At 39.0% G+C, this 19,374-nt stretch overlaps 1 protein-coding gene across 3 annotated transcripts in view; it reads left to right on the forward strand.

Annotated features, from left to right (window-relative positions):
- R3HCC1L (R3H domain and coiled-coil containing 1 like) overlaps positions 1-19,374 on the forward strand; it is a 101,331-nt gene that overhangs the window by 44,874 nt on the left and 37,083 nt on the right. For all 3 annotated transcript variants that reach the window (XM_056120539.1, XM_056120538.1, XM_056120540.1), the window contains one exon: positions 15,510-17,317. In XM_056120539.1, the coding sequence (XP_055976514.1) occupies positions 15,524-17,317 (1,794 nt within the window). In that variant the 5' untranslated portion in view covers positions 15,510-15,523. The remainder of the gene's footprint in view (positions 1-15,509; positions 17,318-19,374) is intronic.

Genomic DNA, 19,374 nt, shown 5'->3' on the forward strand with positions numbered 1-19,374 from the left:
TACAAGTCACCATTCTTGTGACCTCCTGTTCTAGTACCCTGGAAATAAGTTTTTAGACCTTCTTACAGATTTTCCTTCTATTATTGTTTTGGAGGAGGGGCTACCAAGTGATGCTCAAGGGGTCAGAGGGCCACTCCTGGCAGTTCTTAGCCAAAAAGGACAGGTGGTTCAGTGGTAGTTCCCAAGGATGCTGCAGTGCTGCTCAGGGCCTGCAGTGCTGGGACTCCCTGTTCCACCCTGGTGGTGTGGGGGCTAGGGGGGAATTCCAAGGTACCCCCTGGCTATGCTTGGGGGTAATGTGGTACAGGAATGGACCCAGGGTCAGTGCAGGAGAAGCATGCACCTTAACGCCCATATTGTCTCCCAGCCACTCCCTTCCGTTTTTATCCACATAGTAGTGACTCACATAGAATAATCTTTAGTAAAGGTCAGGGAACTCAACTGACTGACTTGCTGAAACCTTTCAGTGACTTCTAATACATTCAGAATAAAATCTAAAGCTCCTTCCTGGCCGTGTGTCTCTGCCCATGCTTCCTTTTATTCCATCACATTTTGTACTTTCAGATCATGTAGTATGTTTAAATCTTTCTTATTTTGTGTTTACCGTTGCAGTGGCATTTCTGGGAGACCAGGGATGTTTTGTTCCTTGCTGTGTGCCTTGGACTTCCTTGGGATGTGGCACCTAATAAATACAATAGATTGGAGCCCTAGTCTCAGCCAGAGGGCTGGGCGATGTGACTCAATGGCAGATCCTTATCTTGCATGTGTTAGATTTTGAGTTTGATTCCCAGCACTGTAGGGTCCCCTAAACACTGCCGAGTATAGCCCCTAAACCATTCCCAACTGGAGATTGAAGGGCACCATATGTTGAGTAGTCTTATTGATCACTAACAGTTTAGTGCCAAATGCGGTGCCTTGGCATGATAGATTCAAAGACAGTTGCCAACCCTGCTCTGAAGTAACCAAACCATTTAATCAGAAATGTAAGCACAGACCAGAAAGAAGTATGCTGATTAATGAAGCTCTGGGTCAGGATATGGAGTGGAAACTTGCGGGTTTTGCAGGTAGTATAGGGTGAGCGAATCAGTCTTGGGGTTACCCAGGTAACCTTTCTTTGTTCTTGTTTTGGTTTTGTGCCACAAAATCAGTAAGAGCTCCTCCCATATCTGCATTCTTGGGGTCACTCCTGGTGGTGCCCAGGATCACGTGGCCCTGGGAATCCAATCTGGGTCTGCAAAGCATTCACTAACCTGTTGAATGATCTCCCTGGCCTGACGGAAATCTTAAGATACTGATTGAAAATTGGGTGGTAGAGTGCTGCCAGGCATGCAGCTGACTGGGGAAAGATCATGCCCCGAACCTCAAGAGCAGAGGACAGCTGGGTATGTTTCTGGCACTGCTGAAACAGAATTTCTGGACTACAATGTCTGAAATTAAGAGTAGCCAGAGATGAGAGTAGGCAGGCCAGCAGTTTGAGGAGGAGCAGAGAACCCGGTCACCTAGGCCCAATATGCTAAAGAAGATACTTTGAAGTTGGCTCTATTAAAGAACTATTGAAGAATTTTGATCAGGGAAATGACCAAATCTGATTTGTATTTTTAAAAAAATCACTGGAAGCAGCGTAGAATAGAATGAACGGGGCTTGGTAATTGATTGAAATGTCAAGGATAATGACTTCCAGATTCCTAGCTTGAACAAGTGGGTTGACAGTGATAACCATTCACCAAACCATGAAATTGGGGAGGGAAGACCAGTGAATCTTTTGGAGTAGATGACTAGAATTTAAAATTATCTAATTATTTAGTGCTCAGAAATCAATTGGCTTGTATCAAGTAATGCATTGTATATTATATTTTAGTACGAACGTACTGAATTTCAAGGTATTTTAATGCTTTACAAATAGACATAGATGCTGCTGAATGAAAGGGTGTTGATAGCTCTTAATTTTTTCAATTTGTAAATAGCTCAATGAATACAAAAAATGGAGAATATTGAATACTCTTGTTAGGAAGCTTTACTGATCTGCGAAGAAAACATTATAAATCTAAATTGCCCACTATTTGAAACTTACATAAAAGCCCCAATTTTCAAAGAAAGAGAAATTTTAAGTTAGAAAAATTGTTTCTCAATTTGTTGAGGATAACTTTTACCACAGAAGAAAGTTGTCTAATCAGTATTACTATCTGATTTATGAAAAGCAAATAGATTCCTTTTGATGCTTTATCTTTTTGGATTATAAATTTATGAAACGTGTTTATGAACGGATAAATTTATGTATTTATGCTTTATTTGAATTCTTGGCTTGCTCCATTCTGTGACATAATCATATTCTTGGTATAAATAATATCTGTGATATATTTCTGAGCTTGGAGCAATCCGAAATAGAAGGAAAAGCAAACTTGTTCTTGAAGCATTAAGGCTAAGGCAGTGGAGTCCTCCATTAAAATATATGGCAAGATCTTACACCAGTATTCTCCCATTGGAAACAAAAAATAGGCCATAAATGAGTAGCTTTTATTCCTCTGGTAGCTACATTTAACAAAACAAAAACAAACCTTAAATTAAAAAAATAAAAACTTTCAGGTTTTGTTTGGGATCCTTACCTAGCAGTACTCAGGACTTACTCCTGGCTCTGTGCTAAGGGTCCCTGACGGTGCTTGGGGGACCATTTGGGGTGCCAGGGATTGAGCCTGGGTTTGCCAGATGCAAGGTAGCACTTTACCACTGTACTGTCTCTGACCTAAACATAAAATTAATGTATTTTTCTACCTGTTGTTATATTCAAAATAGTTTTAATATCCAACCAGCATAAAGATACTGCTGAGGCATGTTATTTCTGGCTTGTTTGTATATCTAGCCTTTGAAATCTGGGATATTTTCCGTGTGCAACACATCAGTTTCGACTGGCCATCTTTGAGGTGCTCCAGCTCTGTGGGCTTATGGCCACTATATTGGACACTTTTTCTGATGCTCAGACTAGAAAGTCGAGATTGCTCAGCATTTTGCCAGTTATGTGTATCTTTCCAAAATCAAGTCATTTGTGTGCTGCTTGTTTTATTATCCTGTCAAGTATATTAAAGAGGTCTGTCTTCTCCATTTATCACTTTCCTGCTTACAGTAATTTTACCCAATAAAGATCTGTTTATCAGTTGTCATTGCTTGTGCTTTCTCCTATACTTATTATACTAATGGCCTGTTATATGAAAACTTTATAAAAACTTTTATTAAACTTTAAAGCATATCTTTCAATTTTAGCAATTTTGTCTTTTTAATGCATTTATTATAATACTTTAAAGAGCACTGAGATGTTTGTGTAAAGCGATAGTAATCTTGAATTCTTTCCCTCTGTCATTATCTGCTCTCCCAGATGTAACCACTATTAGTAGCTTATATAATAGCTTTTTTCCCTTTAGGAATATACATTTTTGAGAAATTGTTAAGTGAAAAACTTGTTACGTGGAACATATCTCTTAAAGCAAACCTACTAAAGTTTGTTGTAAAATGAGCAAGTGGGGGTCGGGTGCGGAGAGAGTCCAGCACTTCCCTTGCACGCAGCCAGCCTAGCTTCAGTCCCCAGCAGCAATATAGTCTCCAAGCCCCACTGGGAGTCATCCCTGAGTGCAGAGTTAGGAGTAAGTTTTGAGTACAGCTGGATGTGGCCCCCAAACAAAAAAACAAACTTAGGTTGAATTTCACCTGTGCTTATTCTTAGATAATAAAGAATAATGTCTTGGCATAATTTTTTAATTAAAATTAAAATTCTTAGATAATAAAGAATAATGTCTTGGCATAATTTTTTAAATAAAATGGTACGAAAATCTGATGCCATGCTGCACTTTGATTTTCCTAGCACTTACTTTGTTGATTGAGGAATAGTACATCAGCTTTACCCAAAATCATTTGACACCTGAGCAGTTTCTCAAGAGACCTTTCTTAATCTTTCAGCTTTTTTTTTTTTGTCTTGATTCCGATTCTGTCATCCTTGTTGGACTTTTCTTTCTTTAGTTGTTTGCTGGTTTGGTTCTGTCAGATTCCCCAAGGTTTTTGTTATAAAATGAGCAAATTCTTTCAATCTTACATTTACAAGAAATTCATGAAATCTGGAATTCTTTTCAGGATTTGTATTTGCACTTAACACTTTGAGTTGCATGTGATAATTTATCAGATGTTTGCAGCACTCATCTGTTAGTGAAAGATCAATGGGCAAAGCCGGGTTACGGAGTTACAGTAAGTGTTAATGTCATGTTGAAATGGTTTTTATAGGTGACCAGGGCACATTGTGAATATTTCTATATATGTAAGAACTTTTATTTGGGTGCAGAGGCCAGTTGCTCTATCACTGACCTCTGTATCTGGCTTGTATAAGAAGGAGTTAATATTTTCTGTTCCAACTTATAACATAAGGAACTCAACTGCCTATCATTAAGTAATAATAGCCATCTTTTATTGAGACTTTGCCCATGCCTGAAAAATTGCTATACACATATTCTATTTAATATTCTGACTGAAACAGATTTTTTTTTCAATTTGAGTAAGCTTTGAGTAAACTAAAGCTTGTGATTATAATTTTAACCTCAGTTAAGGTATTTTTTTGAGGTAAGAGCTGGTATAGTATAGGCTGAAATTCTAACCTATGAACCACAACCCTGCTCTACTGTACGCTCATTTTTAGATAGAGTCAGATACACATATACTGCCTGAGATACGCATGTTCCCATTCATAAAGCAAAAGGGTGGATTGGCCTATAAGTTTATCTTTTCAGTTAACATGTTTCAGGTTCTGATCCATTATATGGATGGGTCATGATTTTTATGAAATTATTTCGGTGGTTTAGAAATTTTATTTATGTCACTGATGTTACATTCTTGGTAAATAAAGAGTCTTGGTTTTTAATTGCCATGTGGAAAACTAAAATGGAGGTGATTAAGTCTAGAAGAGAAGAGACGTTGGAAACTGGGTTCACCTCCTAAAGCTGTAAACCTCAAAGGGTTGTACTTTCATTCTAAAGGTAGAATGAAAGTATAAAAACAGAAAATAATTTTCTGAGTTGCAGAAAGAAAATATGAAAGTGGAAAACTTATTTTTGCAAACAAGTGTGTAGAGCACACAGCTGTTGCCTCCTTGCACATGACTGACCCAGGTTCAATCCCCAGCATCCCATGTGGTTCAGCACCACCCGGAGTGATTTCTGAGCTCAGAGTCAGAGTAGCCCCCGAGCATTGCCAGGTGTGGCTCCCACTCCCCACCCGTAACCAAGATTTTTTTTTTAAACTCTGTGGTCTGAAAGGAGGAGAATAGTTCCCAGAGAATTTGTAACTATTATTTTATCCTCATGGGTAACTGCTTCATGTTATACTTCATTCAGGTTTCAGAAAATCTCAAACTTAAAGATTGACATTCATGCAGAACTGCTTTCTAGCTAGATAGAATCCCTATAGACAAAAGCCCCATTGAAGTTAAGCTCACTACCCAAAATTACCCCCATTTTTTTATAGTGCCTGAAGCAAGGAGACTCAGAACAGCAAAATGAAACCTTAGGAAACTTCAAAAAGTAGAACTATTAAATAATAATCATTGAATATTAAATTCTATTGAAATTCTATAGAAATCAAATTATAAAATTAAAGTACCACAATTATAGTGATAAAAGTTAACAAAATATCACAGTTTAATTATTGTAATATTAAATACTATTAAATATTGTTAAATAATATTAGATATCTGTATCACTGTCATCCTGTTGTTCATCGATTTACTCAAGTGGATGCCAGTAATATCTACATCTCAGCCCTGAGGTTTTAGCAGCCTCTCCTTACTCGTCGTTCCCAATGCTGCAGTATTGGAGGCTCTTTCAGGTTCAGGGGAATGAGGCCCATTTATTAAATATCTATTAACTAATAATAGAATATTAAGATTATCAAAGTAAAGAAGACAAAAATATAAGAACATCAACAAAACTTTTGGAAAAGTAGACCATGGAGATCAAGTTCGGGAAATAAATTGAGAGGACTTATATCATTTAACTGATGAGTTGGTTGAAAGACAGAATAGGCAGTTTTAAGGACAAAAATTAATGATGTGGAAGGTGGATTTGAAGATATTACCCCCATAGAATCAGCAAAAGACTCAGCTAGTCAAAAATCAAATAGTATACTATTCTCCTGTAGAAAAATGCTAAATGCTTAGTAAATACTTGAGAATACAAACACATGAGAAAGTATCTCCAGTCTTCAGAAAGATAACCTACAAAACAGAGTCATTGGAGATTTGTTGATGACAATAGAAGTCAAAATCTATGAAAAAAATGGGAGAGATTTTTAGATATTTTCACATAAAGCAACAAATGTGTAAGGAAAGGATTGGGAAATAACATTGTACATTTGCTAGGAGCTAGGACAGTATTTAGGTTAAATGCCAAGAAAAGATGTTCAAAGAAAAATAAAAATGATTGGTATCGAAGCTAGAAAAGAAGGAAACTGAAAAATAGGGCTAGTACAAGGGATGATTTAAATGGTAGAAATACTTCTTGGTATATCTATGATCATAATAAATGAATTGGATAAAATAATTTAAAATAAAAATAGGAATGGGTAAAAAAATTCAATTTAAAAATTGTTTGCCTTTTGCAAGAAACACATCTGAAACATGATGACGCAGATAGGAGGAAAGTAAAAGGGTAAGAAAAAATACCTGGGGACTGGATAGTACAGAAGGGAAGGCACTTGCCTTGCATGTGGCTGCAGTAGCTGCAGCCTTGGCTCAGGTTCCCAGCATCACATATGGTCCCCTGAACACTGCCAGGGTCACTCTAGAGTATGGTTGGTTTTAGGCAAAAAAGGTTTTTTTTCTTTTCTTTTTTAATTTTATTTTATTTATTATTTTTTATTTATTTTTAGGCAAAAAAATTTTAAAGAAGTTGATAGTGGATCACTATATCATGGTAAAAGTAATAATTTACCAGCAATATAAGTAAATATAAATACAAATATTTAAAACGTGTATAAATTCTATAGATTATAGAATTTTGTACAAAATTAAAGAAACCAATAAACACAGGTGAAGACATTTAGTAAAACTGACCATTTACTAGACTATTAAGCAAAATGAACAGATTTTGAAGAAATTCTTCAGACCATAATGAAATTTAGTAGGACATTTCAAATATATACACTTACAAGATACTTTTATATTCATTATGAGGTTTAAAAAACTTGCAAATAAGTTTTGATTCTTCATTTGATGAATCTAAACTTCTAAGATCTGAAAGGACTTATTGGATGCAATGATATACCCAGTAAACAAAAAAACTGACAGAATTTTTTCTTAAAATAACTTTCGTTTTTCCTTTTCCCTAAACTGAACCAGATCACCTCTGATAAAGTGCTCTTTCTAACTGGGTAAGCTTTTAGTATGACAAGATCTCGTACACTAAAATGGGAGCTGTCAGTGACAACTTGGAGTAGAAGGACTGCTTGTGCCAACGATGTAGCTTCCAAAAAAAGGATAATTACTACAGTGAATTGAAACAAAACAAGTACATGTGTATTTGTGAGTTTTTTTTTTTTTTTAAATCATCTCTGGAGGATTCCCATGGAGCCGCCTTCATTTAGAAAGTGGTACTAGGTGTTCAGCCTTTCCTGTAAAACTGTTTCTTGGAGTGAGAGAATGGTGGTTGAGGAAATCTCATTATAAAAGAATTCCATCTAATAAGGCAAAAAAGAATGACATTTGGAATGCTACCCTTTTATGAACCCCAGTCAAATGGTATATCTTGACTGTTAAAGGCAGCTAAAACCAGGGCATGAAGACTGAGAGGGAGTTTTTATGGCGGATGGCTCAGACTGACAGTATCTGAACTCATTGATCAGTGTTAGCAGTACAAAGATGGAGACAGACATTGCTCTCTGGTGTCATGCAGTGAGAAGTTCATAGCATCATTCATGACATATTCTTGCTACCAAAAAAAATTAAGCCCAATTCCTATCAAATCTCTTCATCAACCATCTAGTTAGGAAGTGCAGAGGTGATAAGAATTTATTAACTAATGTTGCATGCAATTAGCAACCCCCAGAATGTGGGAAATTCTGTCGGAAAGGAAGTTCTGTAGTTAATGAATGGCAGGAGGGGAAAACAAAGAGCATGTTAGTTGCCTGTAAATAAAAAGGCCAGTGAGAGGCATAGATCTTTTTAGATTCCAGTATTAGCAAACCAAATGGTAAAAACAAGATAGTTGCTAGAATTCAGGCACTGGATATGTAATGATAGAAGAAATTTTCTTTTTTTTTTAATATAAAAAGGTACGTATTTTTAAGTCCTTTTAAAAAAACTTTAAGAATATATTTATACTGATACATTTAAAGTATATTTGTTCTAAAGTATTTAAGGATAATATGAAATGATGCCTGGAACTTACTTTAGTACACTCAGTGGGGATGGGAGTGCGTACAGACAAAAATGAAGAAACTGGCCAGACTTAAGACTGAATGATGGGTATTTGGAATTTGTTATAATCTTAAATCTTCTTATATATGTTTGAACAAACTTGTAAAACAGGTGAAAAAACAATTGTACCCATAGCTAATGAAATTTACAGCTTACAGACTGTAAGAGAGAAAATACACGATAATTATCCAGTTAAGATAGTGGACACACCTTGACCAGGTCATCAAGATTAAGCTAGGTGTTGAAGGAGAGAAGGAAATCACATGTCTTTAAATGTGCTGAAGCCTTGAAAGCGCGTCATCAGTTATTTACTGTTTGGCTGAGAATGTATAGGCTCATGAGGAGTCTAATCGTGAGAAAAAGATAGAGAAACCTTCAATGAGAAATACTCTTTATTGGTATTTACTTATTTTGGTTTCGGAGGCCACACCCAGAAGGGCTCAGGGCTTACTTCAGGCTCTGTGCTCAGGTTTTACTGCTGTAGGGGCTTGAGAGAACATAGGTGATAACTGGGAATTGAACCTAAGTCTTCTTTGTGCAAAGCAAATGCCCTACCCTCTGTACTTTCTTGTTCAAGAAATGTTCTCATTGAAGTGGTGTGGAAGTGGGAGCTTTTTCCTAATATTCCAGTGTCATAAAAGATAGTGAAAGACTGGAAATTTTCTGGAATGTTAAGAAGTAAAGATTGTATAGTTAAAAAAGAAAAACATTTCCTGATTCTAATTTGAATCTAGTGTTTTGAAATACTGTGTATGTGTAATGTGCTGTAAAGGTCATTACTGGGTCATCTGACAAAGTTGGACTACTTGTTAGATTACATAAAAGTATGTTATATTTGTCGCATCCATAGCTGCATATTCCTATTTATATATTCCGAAATATATAAGGATAAAGGACTGAATTCTGTGATTTACTTTTAATGGGTGGAGGGTGGGGATACAGGGGTGGGGGTATGACAGGGAATTGTGTGTCTAGTGAGAGGAGAACCTGTATTGATGGCAAATAATAATCAAGTATGTAGGGTGAAATATTAGAGTATGAGTAAAGAAAACACAGGTGTTTTTGTACTGTTTTTACCTTCATAATTGTCAATATGAATTAAGATATATATATATATTTAATTTAGTTATGCAGTCTGACTTATAGAGTGATAGAGCCTACAGAGTTTGTTCTACAAGAATAGGTAACGTGCCCATTAGGCAACTTATTTCAAAATAATGTCTCAAGTAAGCTCTTGGTAAATACTAGATCAAATCAGTTTATGGTTGAATTGTCCAGTGAGTACCTTAAGTGCCAATATTCTCTGTTGTTGATTGAAACGGACCCATATGTTTTGGCTATGAAACGTGGACATGCAGTGGTGACATTGTGTTATGAAAATGTAAAAACCTGTTCTATGCTGGTTCACATACTTATGAAGATGGGTCAGAGAGATACTTCAAGAAAGTTATGGGTATTTTCTCCTAAAGAGAATTTGAAATGGTCGAAGCAGCTGGACAGGTGCTTACATCTGATCACAGTGTTCAGAAGTATAATCTAGAAACAATGGCGCAGCTTAAAGTATTTTAGAGATGTGTGTTAGCAGTGAACTATTCGCTATCTCAAAAGAATCAAAATTTTTGTTCCATTTAGGAAATGTGATTTTTGAACAGAATTGCTTACTGGTGGCCATTCAGGGGAAAAGTACTTGTAATAATATATTCCTCAGAATATCTGAGGTTCCCCTTCAGTTAAGAAGCAAATTAGACTGATAAAAGCACTTAGACCACTGTGGAAAAGTTAAAACTGTTAAGAGGTAGGGGAAAAAAAATGTTTTTAAAACCCATCAGGAAATTTTAAATCCTGTTAGGTTTTTAAAAATCGCATATGGCAGACACCCTTTCTTCCAGTGTAAAAAGCCTCTCCTGCCTACAATTGCAAAAGGAATTAATAATAATATAAAAAAAAAACAGAAAAAAGCTTTAAATTGAATTGGTATTATCTCAAAAGTCACCAGGAAGGAGAGGTTCCCTTTTTTGGTGTGTCTGTTTTTATGGAATTGTCACAGCATGTGATGTATTGGGTAGGTTTCCTCCAAGCCTGAGAGTTGATTATTTGTAGTTTAAGACTCTCTTAGGAATTACTAGTGTTAGTAGTTTAGAAATTATTAGTAGTTTAGAAATTTTGCTAGATGATTAAGCAGCCATTAAATATTAACAAGACTTCTTATTATATACTTAGAATGGTAATAATTGAAATGCATCACTTTGTTATCTTACTACATTTTACCATGATCTATGTTCTTGAAGTTATTTATGTAGATTGTTATCTCTTTGTTGAAATGCTGTATTGTGGCGTACTTTCCAACTCCATGTTCACTGATTTTGGTGGCCTGAAATTAGCCATGGTGGGAATATTTACACACAAAGATCGGCAATTGCCATAAATCAGCATTGGATTTATTGTTTACGGATGGTTTAAACTTGAAGTGATAGAGAAAATGCTAATAAAGTAGACATAAAAGTATCATGTCTTGAGCTGTTGAATTATGTGTAGCTAAAATTGAGGCTAAACTTTTCCATTCAAATGTGATTATCCACTTCAGTGAAGAAGTGACACTGTGGCATCATTGACTCAATGAAAGTACCAACGAGTACTGCACTTGGAAAGCTAGTCGCTAATCACGAGTCTTGCATAATTGAACTCAGTGTTTAATAAAAAAGCGATAGTACAAATTTCTTCCACTGTTACTTATTTTCAGGAAATTGTGATAGCATATGGACAGGAATAAAAAGTTAAAATTTTAAAGTTATTAACTAGCACATAAGAATTTAAAAATTGAAGTCTTCCGTAAATGTCTGTTGTAGTTATTTTTTTCTTGTGGTGTTCTAGTCAACTAGTCTTTGCGGAGTGGGAGGTTTGGACCATACCCAGTGGTGTTCAGGGGCCACTCTCAGCTCAGTGCTCCAGATTTGCTCCCAATAGCGCTTGGGGGACCATGTGGTACTGGGCATTATACTCAGGGTTCTCACATATGAAGCACATACTCCAACCTTTTGAGCACTCTTCCCAGCCCCATCAGTCATCCTTTTTTATTTACACATTGACTCGGGTATGTACCAAAAATGACTCACACTTGAATGTGACTCAGTTAACACAGAACACAGCACGTGTAGCAATGTGCTAATCCCTTCTAGAGATAGAGATTATAATAACAGAACTCTCAAAGTAGGGTTCTTTTTTAGACTTTTGTTTTCTGTTTTTAACTTTTTTTTTCTTTTAATTTCTATTAATACTGCTACAGGCTTTTGGAAAAATATAACAATTAAAATTTTTTTCTTTTGCAGAGCAACAAACTTGTCCTGGTATCGAAGTACCCGGAATGTTTCCATTGAAACTTGTTTGGGCAAGAAGTTTTCTGTTGCTTTTTAATTAGAGATCATATATTTTCTATATTCTTAACACTGTGGTTTTTTAAACATCTGCATCTTTTTTTTCTTGCCTTTTTTGTTTTAACCTTGTAGATAAGTAAAATACCTTTTTAATCTTTCTTTTGTACAATTTTACACAAGGCGCTTTTTTTTTTTTTTTTGCTTATTTTGGTCATACCCAGTGATGCTCAGGGATTACTCCTGGCTCTGCACTCAGGAATTGCTCCTGGCGGTGCTCAGGGGACCATATGGGATGCCAGGGATCAAACCTGGGTTGGCCGCGTGCAAGGCAAATCCCCTACCTGCTATACTATCGCTCTGGCCCCACAGGCAAATCTTTTTTATTTTCGATGCTTTTAACCCAAAGCACATTTTTGTATGTTTTAAGTTTTATTTCTTCATAGATCTGTGACCACATTTCAGGTTGTAGAAATAGGTTAAGTTTAGTTTTTTTTTTTTAATCAATTTTGTCATTTGCAGGTTTTATTTTTTGAGTCCTAAGAATCAAACTCAAGACCTCTTGCATACAAGGCAAGTACAGTACAGCTGTGCCTCTTCCATCCTGGATAGGAGTTGAGATTTGATTTGCACACAGCTGCTGTTTAAGATACAGGATATAAAGAAACTTCCTAGGGGATGCAGTAGAATTCAGGAGCTGGAGAACTGGTCTTCCGCCGAAGCTTGCCATTGGGAGGGTTGGGGTTGGGGGCCCTAGGTTCATGGAGGAGTGGAAATGTATCTTCCACAGAGGCAGGGGGAAGGGGTGGTAGTGGGGGGGGGGGAGTCATCCAGCATTGGTGGAATGTAGTAGACGCTGTGAAGGGTTAAGTGTTGGAACAGTATACCCTGAAATATAATCACAAATATCAAATATCCTTGTAACTTTGTAATTCATGATGATTCAGCTAGAAAAAACTAAAGGGTTGGATCCCTAAGGGCTGTCAAGTCACACTCCTCCTTTAAGGAACCCCCTCTGAGTTTATTTCTGCTGATTATATTCCTTTTTGTTGTAACCCCCGCCCCCCCGCCCCCAACAAGTTCTTTCAAGAACCTAGCCGACTTACCCCCTCACATATGTAGAAATTCATCATGGTACATCTTGTCAGATGCTCTGCTAAGATCAAGAGGCAGCGTGACCGAGACATCCCGTTCAGTAAAATGTACTTTAGTTCAGCTTCCAAAATTAAGTGTTTTGGGAAAATTTCGGTATGACTGAAAGTTGGTGTCATATTTTCCCATAAAGGAAAAGATGGAAAATCTACAAAGAATGGTGAACTAAGTAGTAATGAGGACACCGACACCAGAATGCATTGAAAGGAAAATAACCTGTGCACACACGTTCTGACTCGGGCGATGTTTTAGAGATTGAAATGGAGTGGGCAGGCTTTGTTGTTCTTAGAATGTAGCTTGGTCTTGAAGTGCTTGCTGGTGTATGTGAGTCTCTGGGTGGTCCCCCAGACACAGCCTGGCTGTGGCCTTAAGACCAAAAAAAAAAAATTAAATAAAAACAAAAAGCTACAACAAAATGATTAAAATGTCCTGTCCTGTCCTGTCCTGTCCTGTCCTGTCCTGTCCTCCCGTTGTTCATGGATTTGCTCGAGCGGGCCCAGTAATGTCTCCATTGGAGACTTAGATGTTACTGTGTTTGGCATATTGAATACATCACGGGTAGCTTGCCAGGCTCCGCCGTACGGGTGAGATACTCTCGGTAGCTTGCTGGGCTCTTCGAGAGGGGCGAGGAATCGAACTCGGGTTGGCCATGTTAGCTGTGTGCAAGGCAAACGCCCTACCGCTGTGCTATCGCTCCAGCTGTAAATGTATGCGGTGGAATCTTCCCCCGCCCTCTTTTTGGGTCTCTCCAATGGTGCTCGGGAGGCCCTGGGGTCGGGTTGGGGTCCACTGGCAATTCTCAGACCAGTGTTGGGGCCCGGCCGGCAGTTCTCTGGAATCCCAGGGCCTCCCTGGGGGTGGAGTAGGGAGCCTCCAGCACTACACTTGGGAAGGCTCGGGAGCTTGTGGGTAGCAGGAATTGAGCCCAGGTCATATACCCTAACCACTATACTCTCTCACCCCTGTGATGGAATCTTAACAGTGAGCACATCTGTTAGTGTTTCTTTGCTCTATATAGCACCTCATTCTTTTTAGTTTGGACACACGAGTACCTCACACTATTTAAAACTCATGGGGGCTGGGGGTGTGGCTCAGGAGTAGAGCCACAGTCCATACATGGCCCTGGATTCTATCCCTGGCACTCTGTTTTTAAAAGAACTCAACATGGTTCTAGCCCTGGCACCCCGTTTTAAAAAGAACTCAACATGAAATTATCTAGCACAGCATTTCTTCAGTTGGGGCCATCTGATCCCCTGTGGCCCCCCAGGAGAATCCAGGGTAATGAGGCGGGGGGTTGGGGGATCACAGATGAAAATTCTATAGATGGGAAAACTGTGGAATGAGACTAGCAAGCCAGTGGGAAGAAACGGGGTTGAAAGGGCCCACAGTTGGTAAAAGACTGAGAGACACCGGTTAGCCCAGAGCTCCCCAAACTTAGCTGGCCTACTGCCCCCTTTTTGGGGGTGGGGGGAATCACATAGTGCTTCTCCTAGAGCCACCTTCTTCCAAGGAACAAGCAAAGCACCCCCCCCCCCCCCCAATCACCAGAAGCTACTGCTACTTCCCTGGGTCATTCCAGCATCTCCCAGATGGTCCTGGGGAGGCACTGATCTGACACATTTCCTTTGTATTTTTAGATTGTAAAACAAAGTTTCACTTAACTTTGTTAAATTTCCCCCCTCATTAGATTCATTTGACCCACCACGGTGGAGAGTGTCTAAGTTACTAGGAGTTAACAGTCTTCCTTGGTTTCAGACTATTTCCATTCTACTCAGACTTGTTTTATTGCTACTCAAAGCAAGAATTTTTAGTGGGTCACTTGGTTAACTATTATTAGTAGGATCATTGCCTTTATCTCCTCCACTACCTTCTTCCTTCCTAAAATATCATATTCAGGGCTTACGTCGTTTGCCTTGCATGTGGCCAACTTTGGTGGTTTGATCTCTGGTAGTGAATGCTTGGTCCCCTGAGCATCCCAGGGAGCTTCCTCTGAGCACAGAGCCAGGAGCAGCCCCTGGGCAGCACCACGTGTGACCCAAAAATAATAACAAAATCATAGTCAAAAGCAACATCTATAAAATCATCCCTGATTTATCTATTTTCTAGCCCACCTCCCATTTAAGTTTTCTTAAAAATCGTATTTATGTGTGTGTATTTGTGAGAAGCAGATGTATTTAGGGGTCTCTTTTGAATATACTTTGCAATGTGAGTTCTATAAAATGGAGGAAGCTGTGTGGCTTGGAAGCTCACCGCTGGTATTACAACTTGGTTTTAATTCCATTTAAGATAAGTCCACTTGTTCTAAACACGCAGAGGACTTAGGAGGAAGAGGTTTGGGGAAATAGAAGAGAGGCTACTTGGATTCATGGGTTATTTTAGAATTTCCTTGCTTAGTTGATGACATTACATTATGGCAGTTTTTCCTTTCCATTAAGGGCTTTTGTGGGATGGACTTGTAGGCCCTTCACTTAGGCCCATTTAAAAGTCTCTTGGTTCAATACATGGTAATTAGTTTCTGGTAATTAAGTCATCTCTTTTCCTTGCAGGTTGACTTGGTACCATGCAGCAAGCAACAGAGAGATGCAGGGTTCGAGTCCGGAGGCCTGACAAGGCACTTTACATCCCCATAGCTCGAAGGGGAGTAGTACTCATCAAGTCAGGTGAAGAGGGGAGAAGCCGCGATCCCCCTCACTCCACGGGAAAGGAAGAGCAGAAGGAAGATGGTCTCTCCCAAAAGGAGATCTTCAGAGATAAGCCAGAGACTGAGAGATTGAATAGTGATCCTGATAAAAAAGAGCATAATCCTAGGGAAGGAAAGAAGTCTTCCACAAAATTAAGGAAAGACGCGTGCCTTCAAGAAAGAAAGAAAGATAGGGTTTGTGGGAAAAGAGGAGGCATCGAATCCAAAGAAGTCACCTCTCGAGGCTCTCGCCTCAGAGACCCAAACCCTGGGGCTCTACCTGCGACGCCTTTGCAAATGCATTGTAAGCCAGAGAAGACTGAGGGTTTGGAGGTTGAAACCGCGGTGGTGGCAGAACCTGAGAAGCCATTTCTGTCACAGCCTCGCTCAGAGAGCAGCGAGTCTCAGATTCTGAATGCCCTCTTCCAGAACGGGAAAACCTGTGATGGCAGTAGGCATGACCTAAGTGGGGAAACTTGCGAAGACAGAGATTTGGAAAGCAAAATCGGAACAGGGGATGTCAAGATCGTGGAGATACTATCTCGGTTTCCTGAAGTTTCTGATTCTGATTTAAGACCTGAGGGGATGACGACACCAGGAAAGCCAGGCTCTGGTTCTGGTAAGCCAATAATGGGGGGAACGTTGAAGTTCAGTGGTGGAGACATCACAGCGATTTCTGTCCCGGGAAGTCTGGAGGGTGGCACTGATGAAGCTTCTCCAGACTTTGAAGTGGAAAATTCTGGTGAGAGCGCCGATGTTACAGATGTCATCTTAGGTCACAAAGACCTGGGTTCCATTCCTGAGACGGTGAGTCACATCTCTCCTGAACCGATGCCAGTCAGTCAATTGGAAGGGGCAAATGGCATTTATGACCCAATAGTGATTACGGAAGATAAGGAGAATGACGGTGTGACTGATGAGCTACCCACGAAGCACGAACCTTCTGATCCAACTCTCCTTGCTCATAGAGCTACAGGTAATGAGTCTCAGAGTGTCAGTGACACTGCCAATAAGGCATGTACAAAGGGCATGACAGATGTCATATCTGATCAGGTCCCTAGAGGCAGCCCTTGTCTAGTTGCAGCTGGAACGGCAGATCAGACTGGCAGCAACACAAGTGATTTCTCAAAATGTATAGAAACGAGTGTAGGTACAGCCCCTTTTTCTGTAACTGGCAGTGAGAATGCCCCTGAAAGCTCCAGGAGCCCGACTGCTTGCCCGGATATTTATGGGGAGAGTATTTCATCGAGTTTCACAGAGTCAACAGGAAAGTTGACAGAGAGCTTGTCAGATTGTGCCTCCTTCTTACCTATAAAGAAGATTGCTGGTAGTAATTGTAACACTGTTTTGGACTCTGAACTCAGTATGTTAAATGGGACAAAAACGCTTTCAGAAAGTGCCTTGGGCAATGATCTAGATTGTACTGGTGATATAACAGAGGCATTGCATGAACTAAAAACTGCTGAAGAGTTCAAAACACAGGAGGAAGATGTCTCCGAGAATATAGAATTGGATGTATCCTTTGCTAATATAGAATCAGGATCTATGAATACATCCACGGAACTGAGGGCAGCAGAAAGAGCTCCTGTGGAGGAGGAGGCTGCTGCCGAGGAAAGCTGGGAGTCTATGTTCAATGATGATGGTGACTGCCTGGACCCACGGCTTCTGCAGGAGGTATGTCTGGCTGAAATTCTTCAGTACCTCGATCATTGATAGATCTGTAGAATCTGGCATTTTAGGGATAATTTTGAGGGCCTTTGTGCACATTCACACATTCACACATTACACCCAGTGTAAGAGTTCCTGCACTAAACAATTAGGATTGTAGATTGAGGAAAGACTGATCAATATTTTATTTTAAAAATACAACAAGACTGGAGCGATGGTATAAGGGATTAAGGTGCATACCTTGCACATGGCTAACAGGGGTTCAAAGAGATTTTCTGTGTTGACAAGATTTATTTTATAGAGATCTGTTTGAAAGAAGGGCAATGACAATTTTTGAAGAAAGGTATTTATAGTAGATACTGGAATGTTAGCACTGTAGAAGGAAGGAGTTAGAGTTGGGAAGGATAAAATAAAGGAAGTTAAGATTGTTACTTTAAGGAGTTTATACTAAATTAAGGTATGGGGGGGAGACCATTTTGTGCCTTTTTTAAACTGGGCCATCACCCCATATATAGTAGCTTAACTTTTTACAAAGTAGGGTTTTTTTTTGTTTTTGTTTTTGTTTTTTTCCTTTTATCAGGGAGGGACATTGTAAGAGGTGCTCGTGCTTGGCCTACCCAACTAGCTCTTTGGTGTAAGGACCAGAGGATGCAGTGCCGCCTGGGCCACTGGTGGCGCCAGGGTTCCTTAGGCCACAGGGGCAATGCCTGGGACCCTCCTGGACCATGTCCTTCCTGCCCTGCAGTACTGGATGGGTTGAGGCAGCCCGGTGTACTTAGAGACCATGTGATGCCGAAGACAGAACCAGGCAGGACCAGGTACATGCAGTACCTTGATCCCTATCCTGTCAGTCCTCTAAAACAGTTGTTTAAAATAAATTACTTTTTTTTTTTTTTTTTTTTTTTTTTTTTTAGTGAGGGAAGGCATACCTGCTGTGCTCAGGGATCACTCTTTTAGGGCACCACAGGTGTGGTCCTGGGGATCAAAGGAGGGGCTCTAGCCTGCATGTTCACCTCCCTGGCCCTAAGATAAACTTCTTTATGATTTATTATCAGTAGATGTTTGGCTTGTATCTCTATTTTATATACCCAGATACCCAAGGGTGTTTTATATACCCAGATAAATTTCTCTAGTGAAAAGGGGTTGCAAATGGAAAAGTTTAAGAAACCCCAGCTTAGTATATGTAGCAAATATACAGTTTCATGATGTTTAGAGTTCATGAATACAAAATGTTGCATTTAAGGTCCTCTTAGAAATTATTTAGTTCAGTCTTCTATTTTCTTTATTTATTCACTATCTAACATGTTCCTTACCATAAATAAAAATCAATGGCCTTAAATATAGAACCACTTCCCTTATCATTCCTTTTGGTAGGTTCACATTACCTTTGCCTGGAATAGAAAAAAGATTTTTCTTTCTTATAATATCCCCAAGTTTATAAATAAGAAACCGAAACTTAGGTATTGGGTATGCCTTTGGGAAAGAAAAAAAAAATCAAGATTTTATTCTAGCTCTGTCTTCATCTACTCTTTCTTTTCTTTCTACCAATGCACTTTTCACCTATAATACAGTGTTAGTGATTCCGAAGAGCCTTTTAAAATCGTAAGTGATGGCTATCTAGAAGTTCCTAGTACTCATCCTTTAGTACTCTGCTTCCTAACCTCTGTAGCCACTAATCTTCATGTTGATTTCATAACTGTGCTTTTTCCAAATGGCCTAAGTTGGAATCATACAATACGTACTCTTTCAGGCTTCTTTCTTGCACGGCCGTGCGTATTTACCTTTCCTCCTTGTATTTTCATGACTTGGAAGCTCTTGTGTTTAGTATTGAGTAATACTCCACTGACTTAATGTACCACAGTCTTGTTCATTATTTACCTAATATGGCCATCTTATCTCTAAATCTTGGTAGTTATGAATACACAAGCTATAAACATTCATGTGTGGGTTTAGCTCGAACATCTATTTTTATCTCATTTGGACATATACCAAAGAGAATAATTGGTATGTCTATGATAACAGCATTTTTGGTTCTGTAAGACATTGCCGAACTGTCTTCTGAA

Source organism: Sorex fumeus, unplaced genomic scaffold (assembly GCF_029834395.1).
Source record: "Sorex fumeus unplaced genomic scaffold, SorFum_2.1 ptg000043l, whole genome shotgun sequence".
Classification (NCBI taxonomy): Eukaryota; Metazoa; Chordata; class Mammalia; order Eulipotyphla; family Soricidae; genus Sorex; species Sorex fumeus.